The 14,085-nt window shown below is 47.3% G+C and overlaps 2 protein-coding genes across 2 annotated transcripts; both read left to right on the plus strand.

Annotated features, from left to right (window-relative positions):
• The first annotated feature begins 1,613 nt into the window (after nt 1-1,613).
• LOC114171404 (uncharacterized) lies at nt 1,614-6,543 on the plus strand. The gene is made up of 3 exons (XM_028056452.2): nt 1,614-3,698; nt 3,900-4,891; nt 4,974-6,543. The coding sequence occupies exons 1-3, from the start codon at nt 1,614-1,616 to the stop codon at nt 6,541-6,543; spliced, it is 4,647 nt and encodes a 1,548-aa protein (XP_027912253.2).
• A 48-nt stretch (nt 6,544-6,591) lies between these two features.
• Nucleotides 6,592-6,972, plus strand: LOC146885654 (uncharacterized). The gene has a single exon (XM_085675034.1). It carries the CDS (start codon nt 6,592-6,594, stop codon nt 6,970-6,972), a length of 381 nt encoding a protein of 126 aa, XP_085531160.1.
• The last annotated feature ends 7,113 nt before the right edge of the window (nt 6,973-14,085 follow it).

Genomic DNA, 14,085 nt, shown 5'->3' on the forward strand with positions numbered 1-14,085 from the left:
TGAAGCCATGCCCATCTCAAAAGAAGATGACAAGAGTTCGTGGGAGCAATATCACATAGTACTTCTTTCACACATTGTCATGTACTGAATTTGATCCTTGCTTGATTTGGATGAAAGCTTGTTGGTAACTTGAGTTTCTCCACCAATCTTTGGCTTACAACAATGTTGTCGCTTTCGTAAACGAATGCAACTGAACATGGGTGGCCTTCGATTAAACACCTTGTTCTTTACTACCTTTTCCATAATCTTTTTCTTTACTTCCTTTTCTTTTTCTTCAATTTCCCTTCGTTCTGCAGTTTATATTTCTTCTTTTTCTATTCTTTATTTTTCTATTTTCTCCTTCAACGTATGTTGATCCTTCTTGGCTTGTCTTGGTGTTATAAATTTCAACTTCATTTCATGTCCCTCATGCCTAAAATAAAGGGAACGTTCATCAAGATTGAGCGCTTTAAAATGAAGCCATGCCCATCTCAAAAGAAGATGACAAGAGTTCGTGGGAGTAATATCACACAATAATTCTTTCACACATTGTCCTGTACTGAATTTTATCCTTCCTTGATTCGGATGAAAGCTTGTTGGTAACTTCAGTTTCTCCACCAATCTTTGGCTTACAACATTGTTGTCGCTTTAGTAAACGAATGCAACTAAACAAGGGTGGCCTTCGATTAAACGCGTTGTTCTGTACTTACCTTTTCCATAATCTTTTTCTTTGCTTCCTTTTCTTTTTCTTCAATTTCCCTTCCTTCTGTAGTTTATATTTCTTCTTTTTCTATTCTTTCTTTTTCTATTTTCTCCTTCAGCCTATGTTGATCCTTACTGGCTTGTCTTGGTGTCATAAATTTCAACTTCTGTCCCAGTCCGGGTACGCGGCACCAGGATCACCCACCAACCGCTTACCTCAACAGAGCCCCCTCTGGCTCATGAAACATCCTGCGAGGCCGACGGCCACCTACATCACCTTCCGCTATGGAAGATCCCTCCAACGCCTCACCCAGCGCCCTCCCAGAAGAGCACGGCCCTCAGAAGAACCGCGGACCGCATACTCGCAGAAGACAATCTTGCAAAACTACACGGCCATCTGTAACCACCGCGGTGACCGCCTACCCCGCATTACAAAGCATACTTACACAAGACAACCCGGATATGTGACGCAACCCTCCCGGCCAACGACGCGAAACTATCCACCCTCCGAGATCCTCATGACCGAGTACCGAATCCCGTCTGCCCCTAAAGGACCCCCTAGCAGTTTCCCTTCTAAGCACTGGATCCAAGAATAGCCAAAAAGGGGAATGTTGGGCCAGAAAGCCCATCCTAGGTAGGACCCACAGGTAAAAAAGTATAAATAGCACACTGTTCCATGCATTGATTACGCATTAAATGATCCTGATACTCTGACATCACCTGTGCTGACTTAGGCATCGGAGTGTCTTTTGCAGGTCCCCTGCTCTGCCCCCGGAATTCCTTTGAAGCAATAGAAGAACAACCGAGATCAGCCATCCGAAGCCCTTAAGTGATTTGTGAATTACATCCTTTGGTCCCGTAAGAACATCTGGCGCCCACCGTGGGGCCGAAGAGTACTTCACAGGTCTAAAACAACCGCCCAAGGGAGCAAGATGGTTTCCACGAGAAGCAGAACGGCCGACGTCCCCCCCGTGGTTCCGACTGTTGAAGTTGGGGACCCCGGACCAGCATCGGAGATTTCCCGCATTCTGGAAGCCCAAGCCAGGATGCAGCAAGAATTCGCAGAATACAAGAAAAGAAACGCGGATGAGATGGAAGCGTTGAGAGAGGAAAATTCCCGCCTTAGGCAGAAAATAGAAGAAGACCAAGCGGCCGAGGAGCCCGGCCAACCTCGGTCAAGGGCGGAGTTTCCACCAAACTCAAGGGTAGCCCCCCCTCCCCAGTCAAGAGTTGACATCCCTCCAACTGAAGATGAAAGTGAATACAGACCCACCGGACCAACAACAGGCGGTAACTATAGCTCCTTTGCCTCAAAGAGAAATCGCCGCCACCCCTTCATGGACGGGATCACAGAGACCCCCCTACCAAATAAGTTGAAGGCACCCACTGTGACATATGACGGCACAACGGACCCAGACGAGTTTATATCCATCTACACCAATCAGGTAGGCTTGTATTCTACGGATGACGCCGTCCTGTGTAAGTCGTTTTCGGTAGGACTCAGGGGATCAGCTTTGGAGTGGTTCATGAGTCTTCCTCCCTACACCATTGATTCCTTCACCACGCTTACCACCACCTTCACCACCCAATTCGACACAAGTCGCCGCCACGACCTCACTACAATTGCCCTCCTCAATCTCAGGCAGGAAGAGAGGGAACCTCTCCGAGTTTTTATCGACAGATTCGGCGCCATCGCCATGAAAATCAAAGACCTAACCCCCAATCTCATATTGATGTACATGATGACCTCTCTCCGACCAGGACCCTTCGCTGATGAATTAGCAATGCGCCCTCCCTTAAGCATGCAGGAACTTAGGAAAAGAGCAGCCATGTTTATCAGAGTCGAAGACATGAGGCGATACCAAAGCAACGCTCAGACTCCCCTAGCCCGAACAGACATCAGAAGGCCTAACAAAGAGCCCCCCCCGCGAGAACAGAACCGTCCTACGGAGCGGAGACCTGCCAAGTTCTCCAATTATGCCCCCTTGAATGCACCTCGATCTCGCATACTAGACGAGGTCCTGCAGGCCGAACTTATCCCCCCACCCAGAAAGTACCAAAATCCACCTAACGCGGACCTAAGTAAATACTGTCATTACCATCGCAACAACGGCCACACAACTGATGAATGTGACACCTTAAGGGACAAGATAGAAGAACTTGTGCGGGTCGGGCACCTCAAGCATTATATAAGAGAAACAGGGGAATGCGCACCCAGATTCCGGTATGAGAGGAACGATAATAGACGAGTCAAGCGGCGAGTCGAGCGGCGACCAGACCGGCGGATTGAACGTAGGGAACCGAGAAGAGAACCTGCAAGAACCCAACACACAGAACAAAGAACGCCAACACAACCGCAACCCAGACGAACCGACGATAGACCACCCCTGCGCGGGACAATCAACACCATATCTGAAGGGTTCACCGGAGGAGGAAGGTCGTCCTCATCCAGAAAGAAGCACCTAAGGGCTGTCCAATCAGTACATGCTGTATCCGGCAGAACGATAAGAAGAATGCCGCCCATCACGTTTTCAGACGCAGATTTTCAAGGCACCGATCCCAATCAAGACGACCCTATGGTCATAACCATAGAAGTAGAAAGCTTTGCAGTCAAGAAAGTACTCATCGACCAAGGAAGCTCCGTAGATATCTTGTATTGGAAAACTTTCAACAAGCTGCAAATACCCCCAGCCGACCTCACTCCCCATGATGAACCCATATACGGATTCTCAGGCGAAAGGGTCCCAACCAAGGGATACATCGACCTCCACACCACCTTTGGAGAAGGTAGACAAACGAAGACCATACCCATCTGCTACATGGTCGTGGAGGCCCATACATCCTACAACGTACTTTTGGGAAGACCATCCATCAATGCCTTGGGAGCCATCGTGTCCACCCCACACCTCGCAATGAAATTCCCATCCCCGCAAGGCGATATAATCACGATACACGGCGACCAGCGCGCCGCAAGGGAATGTTATATGGCAAGCCTAAAACTCCCCCACCCACCCTTGGTAACCCACAACATCGAACAGTCCAAGGCATGAGCAACCTTAGCGGGAGACGACCTAGATCCCAGATTGACCTCTGAAGCCAGAGTCGAGCCTGTTGGGGACATACGACAACTCCCCCTAGAGCAGCAAAACTAATTCCTCCAAATAGGCACCACCATCCCTGAAAATGAAGTACACCACATCGAACACATCCTCAGACAGAACGTCGATCTCTTCGCTTGGTCCACAGCAGATCTCCCTGGCGTGCACCCCAAGGTGGCCTCCCATAGGTTGTCTGTCTTCCCTAACGCCAAACCTGTCTCCCAGAAAAAGAGGAAACTCGGCGAAAGCAGGAGGCAAGTAGCAATCGAAGAAGCTAATAAACTCAAGCAGGCTGGGTTCGTCGGCGAAGCCCAGTACACAACCTGGCTAGCAAATGTGGTGCTCGTAAAGAAACCTAACGGTAAGTGGCGCATGTGCGTCGACTACACAGACCTCAACAAAGCATGCCCGCGAGACGCCTATCCACTCCCCAGCATTGACAGACTAATCGATGGGGCTGCAGGGCATGCGGTACTTAGTTTCCTTGATGCCTATTCTGGCTACAATCTGATACCCATGGCCGAGGAGGACAAGCTTAAAACTGCTTTCATCACAGAGGAGGCCAACCTTTTCTATAAGGTCATGCCCTTTGGCCTTAAGAACGCCGGGGCGACGTACCAACGCCTGATGGATAGAGTCTTTCGGCCACTCCTCGGAAGAACGGTGGAGGTCTACGTTGACGATATCATCGTAAAATCCCCCAACCCCAAGCAGCACTCAACAGATTTGGCCGAAGTCTTTAAAGCCCTGCGCACATATAACATCAGACTCAACCCCGAGAAATGTACCTTCGGGGTCGACGGTGGCAAATTCCTCGGGTTTATGCTCACGCAGCGAGGGATCGAGGCAAACCCTGAAAAATGCCAAGCAATAATCGACATGAGAAGTCCCACAAATGTCAAGGAAGTGCAACGCCTAGTGGGCAGGTTAACCGCCATCTCACGATTTCTCCCCAAGTTGGCCGATCAAACCACACCAATGATCAAGCTGCTAAAGAAGTCCGCCAGGTTCGTTTGGGATGAGACCTGCGAGCATAACTTCACCACTTTGAAACAACTGCTCACCACACCCCCAATTCTTACCAAACTAGATCTCAACCTTCCCCTCATAATGTACATAGCGGCATGTGAGCGCACTCAGCTCCGCCCTCGTCCAAGAGAAAGACAACACTTAGTAACCCATATATTTCACCAGCCGAATCCTCCAGGACACGGAAACACGATACCAGATGATAGAAAAGGTAGCCCTTGCATTGGTAACTGCAGCACGACGGTTACGCCAATACTTCCAATCCCACACAGTCATCGTCAGAACTGACCACCCTGTGCAGAAAATCCTTCAGAAACCGGATCTGGCAGGGCGACTATCGTCGTGGGCCATCGAGTTGTCAGAATTCAACATCCAATATGAGCCACACGGACCCATAAAAGCACAATGCTTAGCAGACTTCACCAATGACCTTCAGAACCAACCACCCACCCAAGACCTTTGGTGGACCATGCACGTAGATGGCTCTTCAAATCCCCAAGGTGCCGGCGCAGGAATAGTACTGGAAGGCCCCGGCGACATCCTCGTTGAACAATCCCTGCACTTCAATTTCAAAACCTCAAACAATCAAGCGGAATACGAAGCTATAATAGCCGGCCTCAATCTAGTGCGCGACGTCGGCGCCAGGAAGCTAATCTGCAAAACAGACTCCAAGCTCACAGTGGGGCACCTCAACGACGACTATCAAGTCAAGGACACCATGCTCTCGCAATACTACCACACGGTAACCGCCCTAATCGAACACTTCAAGGCCTTCAGAATCGAACATGTCCCTAGATGTAACAATACCAGAGCCGATATCCTCTCCAAGCTCGCTAGCACTCAGAAGAAGGGACGATACAAGTCACTCTTGCAGCACACCCTAAGCATCCCCTCCATCGAACAGAATAATCAATGCCTCAACATTACCACAGCCGGCACCTGGATGGAACCTTTTGTCAAGTACCTAGAAGAAGGAACGACCCCAGCAAACGAAGACAAAGGATGGGCTCGGAAAGCGGCGCGCTATACTTTAGTCGATGGTGAACTATTCAGAAGGGGCTTCAGCAGACCCTTGCTCAAATGCATCACACGTGAACAGGACGAGTATGTCATGCAAGAAATACACCAAGGAGTTTGTGGCTATCACTCAGGCCCCAAAACCATGGCAGCCAGGATATTACGAGCTGGCTACTACTGGCCAACAATGGAGGGAGATTGCAACGCATACACTAAGAAATGTGTCCAATGTCAAAAGCACGGTCCCGTAACGCGCATACCCCAGGAAGAGCTCCACCAGGTGTCCTTACCATGGCCATTCTCCAAGTGGGGAATGGACATAGTCGGACCCTTCGCACCAGGCAAAGGCCAAGTGAAATTCCTACTTGTCGCAGTTGATTACTTCTCCAAGTGGATCGAGACCGAACCCCTCGCCACTATAACCGCTAACCAAGTGCAGCGTTTCGTCTGGAAGAACATCATCTGCCGCTACGGTATACCTCACACCATCATAATTGATAACGGCCGCCAGTTCATAGACAAAAGCCTCGGCGAATTCTACCGTAACTTGAAAATCACACACATCACCAGTTCCGTCGAGCACCCCCAAACAAACGGCCAAGCAGAAGCTGCAAACAAGGTCCTCCTCGGCCAACTCAAGAAACGACTGGACGGAGCAAAGGGGAAGTGGCCAGACGAACTTCTTGAAGTGTTTTGGGCATACAGATGCACGCCCTAGTCATCAACCCACGAGGCACCATACACCCTCGTCTACGGGACCGACGCCATGATTTCCGTAGAAATCGGCCAACCTTCCCTCCGTCAGTCACACCACAACCCACAATCCAACGACGATTGTATGAACACCCATCTCGACCTCCTATACGAAACACGGGAAAAAGCACGCGTCCAAGACCTTGCAACAAAACTTAGAGCCGCCCGAAGATACAACTCCAAGCTCAAGCCGCGCTCTCTCCATAAGGGCGACTTAGTCTGGAGGATGGCCAGTAAAGCACGGAAACACGAAGGAAAATTTTCACCAAACTGGGAGGGTCCGTTCCGTGTACTAAAAGACGTCGGCAAAGGAGCATATCGTCTCGAGAAGCTTTCCGGGGAGCCACTGCCCAACACTTGGAATATTTCTCATTTAAAGTTTTACTTTAGTTAGAAATTGCTTGTAAGTGGATGTACTCTTTCCTCCCCTGGCATTTTTCCCTAAGGAGGGTTTTGGCCAGGAAGGTTTTAACGAGGCATCCGCCCACCAATATATTGCAAGGAACCCATTACTCAAGATGCATCCTATCAACATTCCCAGCCACTACTCTAAGTGCCGCTGGTCGATACTAACACCAACATTCCCAGCCACTACTCTAAGTGCCGCTGGTCGATACTAACACTAACGTTCCCAGCCACTACTCTAAGTGCCGCTGGTCGATACTAACACTAACGTTCCCAACCACTAATCTTAGTGCCGCTGGTCGATCATAACTAATACTCCCAGCCGCTGACCCAAGCGCCGCTGGTCGAACCTCATCAAATTCCTAACAGCTACACTAGGGGCTGCTAGTCGAAAACAAAATTGCATCCCAGCCGCTACTACAAATGCCGACCAGTTGGGATAAAAACAAACATCCTTAACCACTAACAGCGCCGAATGCCAATACACCACAAGAAGCTGGATAGCGGAACAAAGTACGGTTACTTAGACGAATCAATTAACAGTTAAACATATCACGTTACAATGAAATTAACCACACGCACGCACGAACAAATAAACAATTGTGTAGGAAATATCGCAATATACCACATACAGCACATACGAATAAAAACTTTAAACATTCATTTCCAAAATCAAGTCACCATACAAGCCCACAACGGCGCCCTCGGATTTACATACCAAAAAGGTACCCACCCACAAACTAATCACAATGAAAGTTTCCCTCGGCTATCACAGCCTATAGTCACACAAAATTAAAAGTTTTCGGCGTCCTCGCCCCCAAAAAACTACGGTACACTGTCTACTCCTCCGCTACGTCGTCACCTCCACCAACAGCCTCGACCTCGGCCTCTTCCTCCAGCCCGTCCTCGTTGGAAACATGGTCGCCACCAACGATCACTGGAGTCGTCACCAAGGTCCCCTCCTCATCCTGCGCAGCCTCCTCCCCCTCAGCCAGGGCTTTCAGCTTGCTTATCTCCGCCACGTCCAACATCTTGTTCTCATAAATGTCCAAGTTCACATTGAAACGGCAGTCGGTGACAGACACCTCCTTATACAAAAACTCAGCCTGCCTCAAGGCCTTCTCAAAACCCTTCACATGTTTTGAATACACGGCCTGCTGTAAACCACTAATCTCGTCAGCCACCTCCTCAGATTCTACTTTCCTCCTCGCCTGTAGCTCGTCCACCTCCACTTGCTTCAACTTCAACTTCTTCTCCGCAGCCAACACCCCAACCTTCAACTTCTTCACCTCAGCCTCCAACTTCTTCTCATCATCCCAGTTCTGCTGATCGTGCTCTACCTGCACCTTCAGCGCAGCCAGCTCGTCAGCCAATTTTTTATTGTCCCTAGCAGCGATCTCTTCCTGCATCATCGCCGACAGCCGCCGCCCCAGCACAAGCCGACGCGGCATATACTCATTCCAAGCCCTCATAAGCAAGCCTGGGTCAGCAGCTTCCACAATAGCAACCTCCGGATCGGTCAGCTTGATTTCCACCCCCGTCCTCATCTGCACCTTGGCCTTCTCGAACCCCCCCAAATCCAGATTATTGGAACCACCCGCCGCAACCCCCCCACGTCTTGGCAAGCGCCCTGAGCCTCTTCCTATCCTTTCCCACACCTTTCAGCTTCGACACAGCAGGCCGCTTCGCCGCAGGCCGCACTGTCTCTACCATGGGGCCGGCCAGCAGCGGCGCCTTTGAAGAACCCTCCCCCTTTGAAGAAGCCGCCAGCTGATCCCTAATCTTCGCAAACAAATCCTCCAAAGCCCCCACCTTTTTCGCATAATGGGCCATCACACCTGCAAAAAAGAAACATATTCAAATTAGTCCAACACGCGAACCAGTACGGCTACAAGGAAACGTACCACAAACATCCCGCCCCGGGTCGTCGGTCAAATAATAACACACAATCCACTTCTCAGGGCCCTAGGCGGCAGCCTCTCCAACACGTCTACTACACGCCTACTGGCCACATCTAATGCCTCCTTTGTCACAAACTCCCACTTAGTAGGCGAATCCGTCCAGTAAAGTGGAAATCTCGCCACACCACTCTCGTCCAAATACCACGGCTGCACACCTGCCTTCATGCCCACTCGAAAGAACCCGTCCTTGAAATTTTTGAAAGATTGTGTAAAACCGTCCAGCACGTAGCTCTTAGGCCTCCCCACAAGCGAAACCCAGCTGCACGGCTCCCTCGGTCTGGTTAGATAAAAATATAAAAAACTCTCAGCAGTCGGCTCTAACGTAAGCGTCTTGCACAATAGCCTAAAAGCTTGCAAACTACCCCAGCTATTCGGATGGAGCTGGGTAGGCGCCACGTTCAATAGCCGGAGGACGCCCATTGTGAACTCGTCAAACGGGAGACGAACATGCAACTTTACAAACATGCATGAGTATACATAAAAGAAATCGGCCGCCGATCCTTCCCTCCCATGGCAAACACACTCCACGGCACTAACCCGCTCCACATGCATACTATCCGGATCAAAACCTCGTCCGAAGAGGTATATGCTATTCAGCCAAGACTTAAGAAGACGAGACCATCTGTATTTCGACGAGCAGTTCCTCACGCCCTCGGCCACCCAACTGTACCCGTTTCGTTTCGGCCACAAGGACTCTGCATGCTCACTAGGTGGATCTTCACGCACTTCGCGCTCTACCTCCACATGCAACGACTCCGACGAACTGCTAAGGAACTCCAACCGTAACTCCCCATAACTCGCGTCGGACTCCCCAGAATTAGACCCACGAGAAGAGGACGACATACCTTTGCAGAAACAACACGGCCACTTCACGCAAGAAACTCCAACCTCAAAGCCGCTATCTCTCTTAATGAAAATCAAAGCGCAAACCAAGACTACGAACCACCCACCAACCACGAACCTTAAATACTAATCACGCACCCCTTCAACTCCCACGCGAAACAGTGCAAGCCCAAGCCCAAACCACTTCGAAAAGTGCAACCTGACGCCAAACAACACAACCCAAACGTCACATCACTTCAATGCACCCTGACACCCCAGCAGTACCCTCTGACACAACCAAACCCCCACTCAATCTCACCTCACCCAACCAACAAAACATTTCGGCCCCTCTCCATAAAACGCCGCCATCCACCTAGTTCCTACGTCACTATGTTTCCTCAAGACTGGGAGGCTGGTATGACCATAAGGTACACGACCATAATCCACCAATGAAAATTGCAAAACGCCGCCATTCGACTAGTCTCTACGTCACTACGTTTCCTCAAGACTGGGAGGCTGGTATGACCATAAGGTACACGGCCATAATCCACCAATGAAAATTGCAAAAAGCCGCCATTCGACTAGTCTCTACGTCACTACGTTTCCTCAAGACTGGGAGGCTGATGTCCCAGTCCGGGTACGCGGCACCAGGATCACCCACCAACAGCTTACCTCAACAGAGCCCCCTCTGGCTCATGAAACATCCAACGAGGCCGACGGCCACCTACATCACCTTCCGCTATGGAAGATCCCTCCAACGCCGCACCCAGCGCCCTCCTAGAAGAGCACGGCCCTCAGAAGAACCGCGGACCGCATACTCGCAGAAGACAATCGTGCAAAACTACGCGGCCATCTGTAACCACCGCGGTGACCGCCTACCCCGCATTACAAAGCATACTTACACAAGACAACCCGGATGTGTGACGCAACCCTCCCGGCCAACGACGCGAAACCATCCACCCTCCGAGATCCTCATGACCGAGTACCGAATCCCGTCTGCCCCTAAGGGACCCCCTGGTAATTTCCCTTCTAAGCACTGGATCCAAGAATAGCCAAAAAGGGGAATGTTGGGCCAGAAAGCCCATCCTAGGTAGGACCCACATGGAAAAAAGGATAAATAACACACTGTTCCATGCATTGATTACGCACTAAATGATCCTGATACTCTGACATCACCTGTGCTAACTTAGGCATCAAAGTGTCTTTTGCAGGTCCCCTGCTCCGCCCCTAGAATTCCTTTGAAGCAACAGAAGAACAGCTGAGAACAACCATCCGAAGCCCTTAAGTGATTTGTGAATTACAACCTTTGGTCCCGTAAGAACAACTTCATTTCATGTCCCTCATGCCTAAAATAAAGGGAACGTTCATCAAGATTGAGCGCTTTAAAATGAAGCCATGCCCATCTCAAAAGAAGATGACAAGAGTTCGTGGGAGTAATATCACACAATAACTCTTTCACACATTGTCCTGTACAAATTTTTATGCTTGCTTGATTCAGATGAAAGCTTGTTGGTAACTGGAGTTTCTCCACCAATCTTTGGCTTACAACATTGTTGTCGCTTTCGTAAACGAATACAACTGAACATGGGTGACCTTCGATTAAACACCTTGTTTCTCTACTACCTTTTCCATAATCTTTTTCTTTACTTCCTTTTCTTTTTCTTCAATTTCCCTTCCTTCTGCAGTTTATATTTCTTCTTTTTCTATTCTTTATTTTTCTATTTTCTCCTTCAACGTATGTTGATCCTTCTTGGCTTGTCTTGGTGTCATAAATTTCAACTTCATTTCATGTCCCTCATGCCTCAAATAAAGGGAACGTTCATCAAGATTGACCGTTTTAAAATAAAGCCATTCCCATCTCAAAAGAAGATGACAAGAGTTCGTGGGAGCAATATCACATAATACTTCTTTCACACATTGTCATGTACAGAATTTGATCCTTGCTTGATTCGGATGAAAGCTTGTTGGTAACTGGAGTTTCTCCACCAATCTTTGGCTTACAACATTGGTGTCGCTTTCGTAAACGAATGCAACTGAACATGGGTGGCCTTCGATTAAACACCTTGTTCTCTACTACCTTTTCCATAATCTTTTTCTTTACTTCCTTTTCTTTTTCTTCAATTTCCCTTCCTTCTGCAGTTTATATTTCTTCTTTTTCTATTCTTTCTTTTTCTATTCTTTCTTTTTCTATTTTCTCCTTCAACGTATGTTGATCATTCTTGGCTTGTCTTGGTGTCATAAATTTCAACTTCATTTCATGTCCCTCATGCCTCAAATAAAGGGAACGTTCATAGAGATTGACCGTTTTAAAATGAAGCCATGCCCATCTCAAAAGAAGATGACAAGAGTTCGTGGGAGCAATATCACATAATACTTCTTTCACACATTGTCATGTACAGAATTTGATCCTTGCTTGATTAGGATGAAAGCTTGTTGGCAACTGAATTTCTCCACCAATCTTTTGCTTACAACATTGTTGTCGCTTCCGTAAACTAATGCAACTGAACATGGTTGGCCTTCTATTAAACACCTTGTTTCTCTACTTCCTTTTCCATCATCTTTATCTTTACTTCCTTTTCTTTTTCTTCAATTTCCCTTCCTGCTGCAGTTTATATCTCTTCTTTTTCTATTCTTTCTTTTTCTATTTTCTCCTTCAGCCTATGTTGATCCTTACTGGCTTGTCTTGGTGTCATAAATTTCAAATTCATTTCATGTCCCCCAAGCCTAAAATAAAGGGAACGTTCATCAAGATTCAGCGCTTTAAAATGAAGCCATGCCCATCTCAAAAGAAGATGATAAGAGTTCGTGGGAGTACTATCACACAATAATTCTTTCACACATTGTCATGTATTGAATTTTATCCTTGCTTGATTCAGATGAAAGCTTGTTGGTAACTGGAGTTTCTCCACCAATCTTTGGCTTACAACATTGTTGTCACTTTCGTAAAAGAATGCAACTGAACATGGGTGGCCTTCGATTAAACGTGTTGTTCTCTACTACCTTTTCCATAATCTTTTTCTTTACTTCCTTTTCTTTTTCTTCAATTTCCCTTCCTTCTGCAGTTTATATTTCTTCTTTTTCTATTCTTTCTTTTTCTACTTTCTCCTTCAACGTATGTTGATCCTTCTTGGCTTGTCTTGGTGTCATAAATTTCAACTTCATTTCATGTCCCTCATGCCTCAAATAAAGGGAACGTTCATAGAGATTGACCGTTTTAAAATGAAGCCATGCCCATCTCAAAAGAAGATGACAAGAGTTCGTGGGAGCAATATCACATAATACTTCTTTCACACATTGTCATGTACAGAATTTGATCCTTGCTTGATTCGGATGAAAGCTTGTTGGTAACTGGAGTTTCTCCACCAATCTTTGGCTTACAACATTGTTGTCGCTTTCGTAAACGAATGCAACTGAACATGGGTGGCCTTCGATTAAACACCTTGTTCTCTACTACCTTTTCCATAATCTTTTTCTTTACTTCCTTTTCTTTTTCTTCAATTTCCCTTCCTTTTGCAGTTTATATTTCTTCTTTTTCTATTCTTTCTTTTTCTATTTTCTCCTTCAACGTATGTTGATCCTTCTTGGCTTGTCTTGGTGTCATAAATTTCAACTTCATTTCATGTCCCTCATGCCTCAAATAAAGGGAACGTTCATAGAGATTGACCGTTTTAAAATGAAGCCATGCCCATCTCAAAAGAAGATGACAAGAGTTCGTGGGAGCAATATCACATAATACTTCTTTCACACATTGTCATGTACAGAATTTGATCCTTGCTTGATTCGGATGAAAGCTTGTTGGTAACTGGAGTTTCTCCACCAATCTTTGGCTTACAACATTGTTGTCGCTTTCGTAAACGAATGCAACTGAACATGGGTGGCCTTCGATTAAACACCTTGTTCTCTACTACCTTTTCCATAATCTTTTTCTTTACTTCCTTTTCTTTTTCTTCAATTTCCCTTCCTTCTGCAGTTTATATTTCTTCTTTTTCTATTCTTTCTTTTTCTATTTTCTCCTTCAACGTATGTTGATCCTTCTTGGCTTGTCTAGGTGTCATAAATTTCAACTTCATTTCACGTCCCTCATGCCTCAAATAAAGGGAACGTTCATAGAGATTGACCGTTTTAAAATGAAGTCATGCCAATCTCAAAAGAAGATGACAAGAGTTCGTGGGAGCAATATCACATAATACTTCTTTCACACATTGTCATGTACAGAATTTGATCCTTGCTTGATTCGGATGAAAGCTTGTTGGTAACTGGAGTTTCTCCACCAATCTTTGGCTTACAACATTGGTGTCGCTTTCGTAAACGAATGCAAC

Source organism: Vigna unguiculata, chromosome 6, assembly GCF_037176805.1.
Source record: "Vigna unguiculata cultivar grain cowpea cultivar isolate G323 ecotype 2 chromosome 6, ASM3717680v1, whole genome shotgun sequence".
Taxonomy (NCBI): Eukaryota; Viridiplantae; Streptophyta; class Magnoliopsida; order Fabales; family Fabaceae; genus Vigna; species Vigna unguiculata.

Bases quoted from the DNA above. Each gene is read 5' to 3' on its own strand.
- LOC114171404 (XM_028056452.2), top strand. From the start codon at position 1,614: ATGGTTTCCACGAGAAGCAGAACGGCCGACGTCCCCCCCGTGGTTCCG. The intron at 3,699-3,899 runs GTAACCCACAAC...ATCCTCAGACAG, and splicing joins AACTCCCCCACCCACCCTTG to AACGTCGATCTCTTCGCTTG. The intron at 4,892-4,973 runs GTACATAGCGGC...ATATTTCACCAG, and splicing joins CTCAACCTTCCCCTCATAAT to CCGAATCCTCCAGGACACGG.
- LOC146885654 (XM_085675034.1), top strand. From the start codon at position 6,592: ATGATTTCCGTAGAAATCGGCCAACCTTCCCTCCGTCAGTCACACCAC.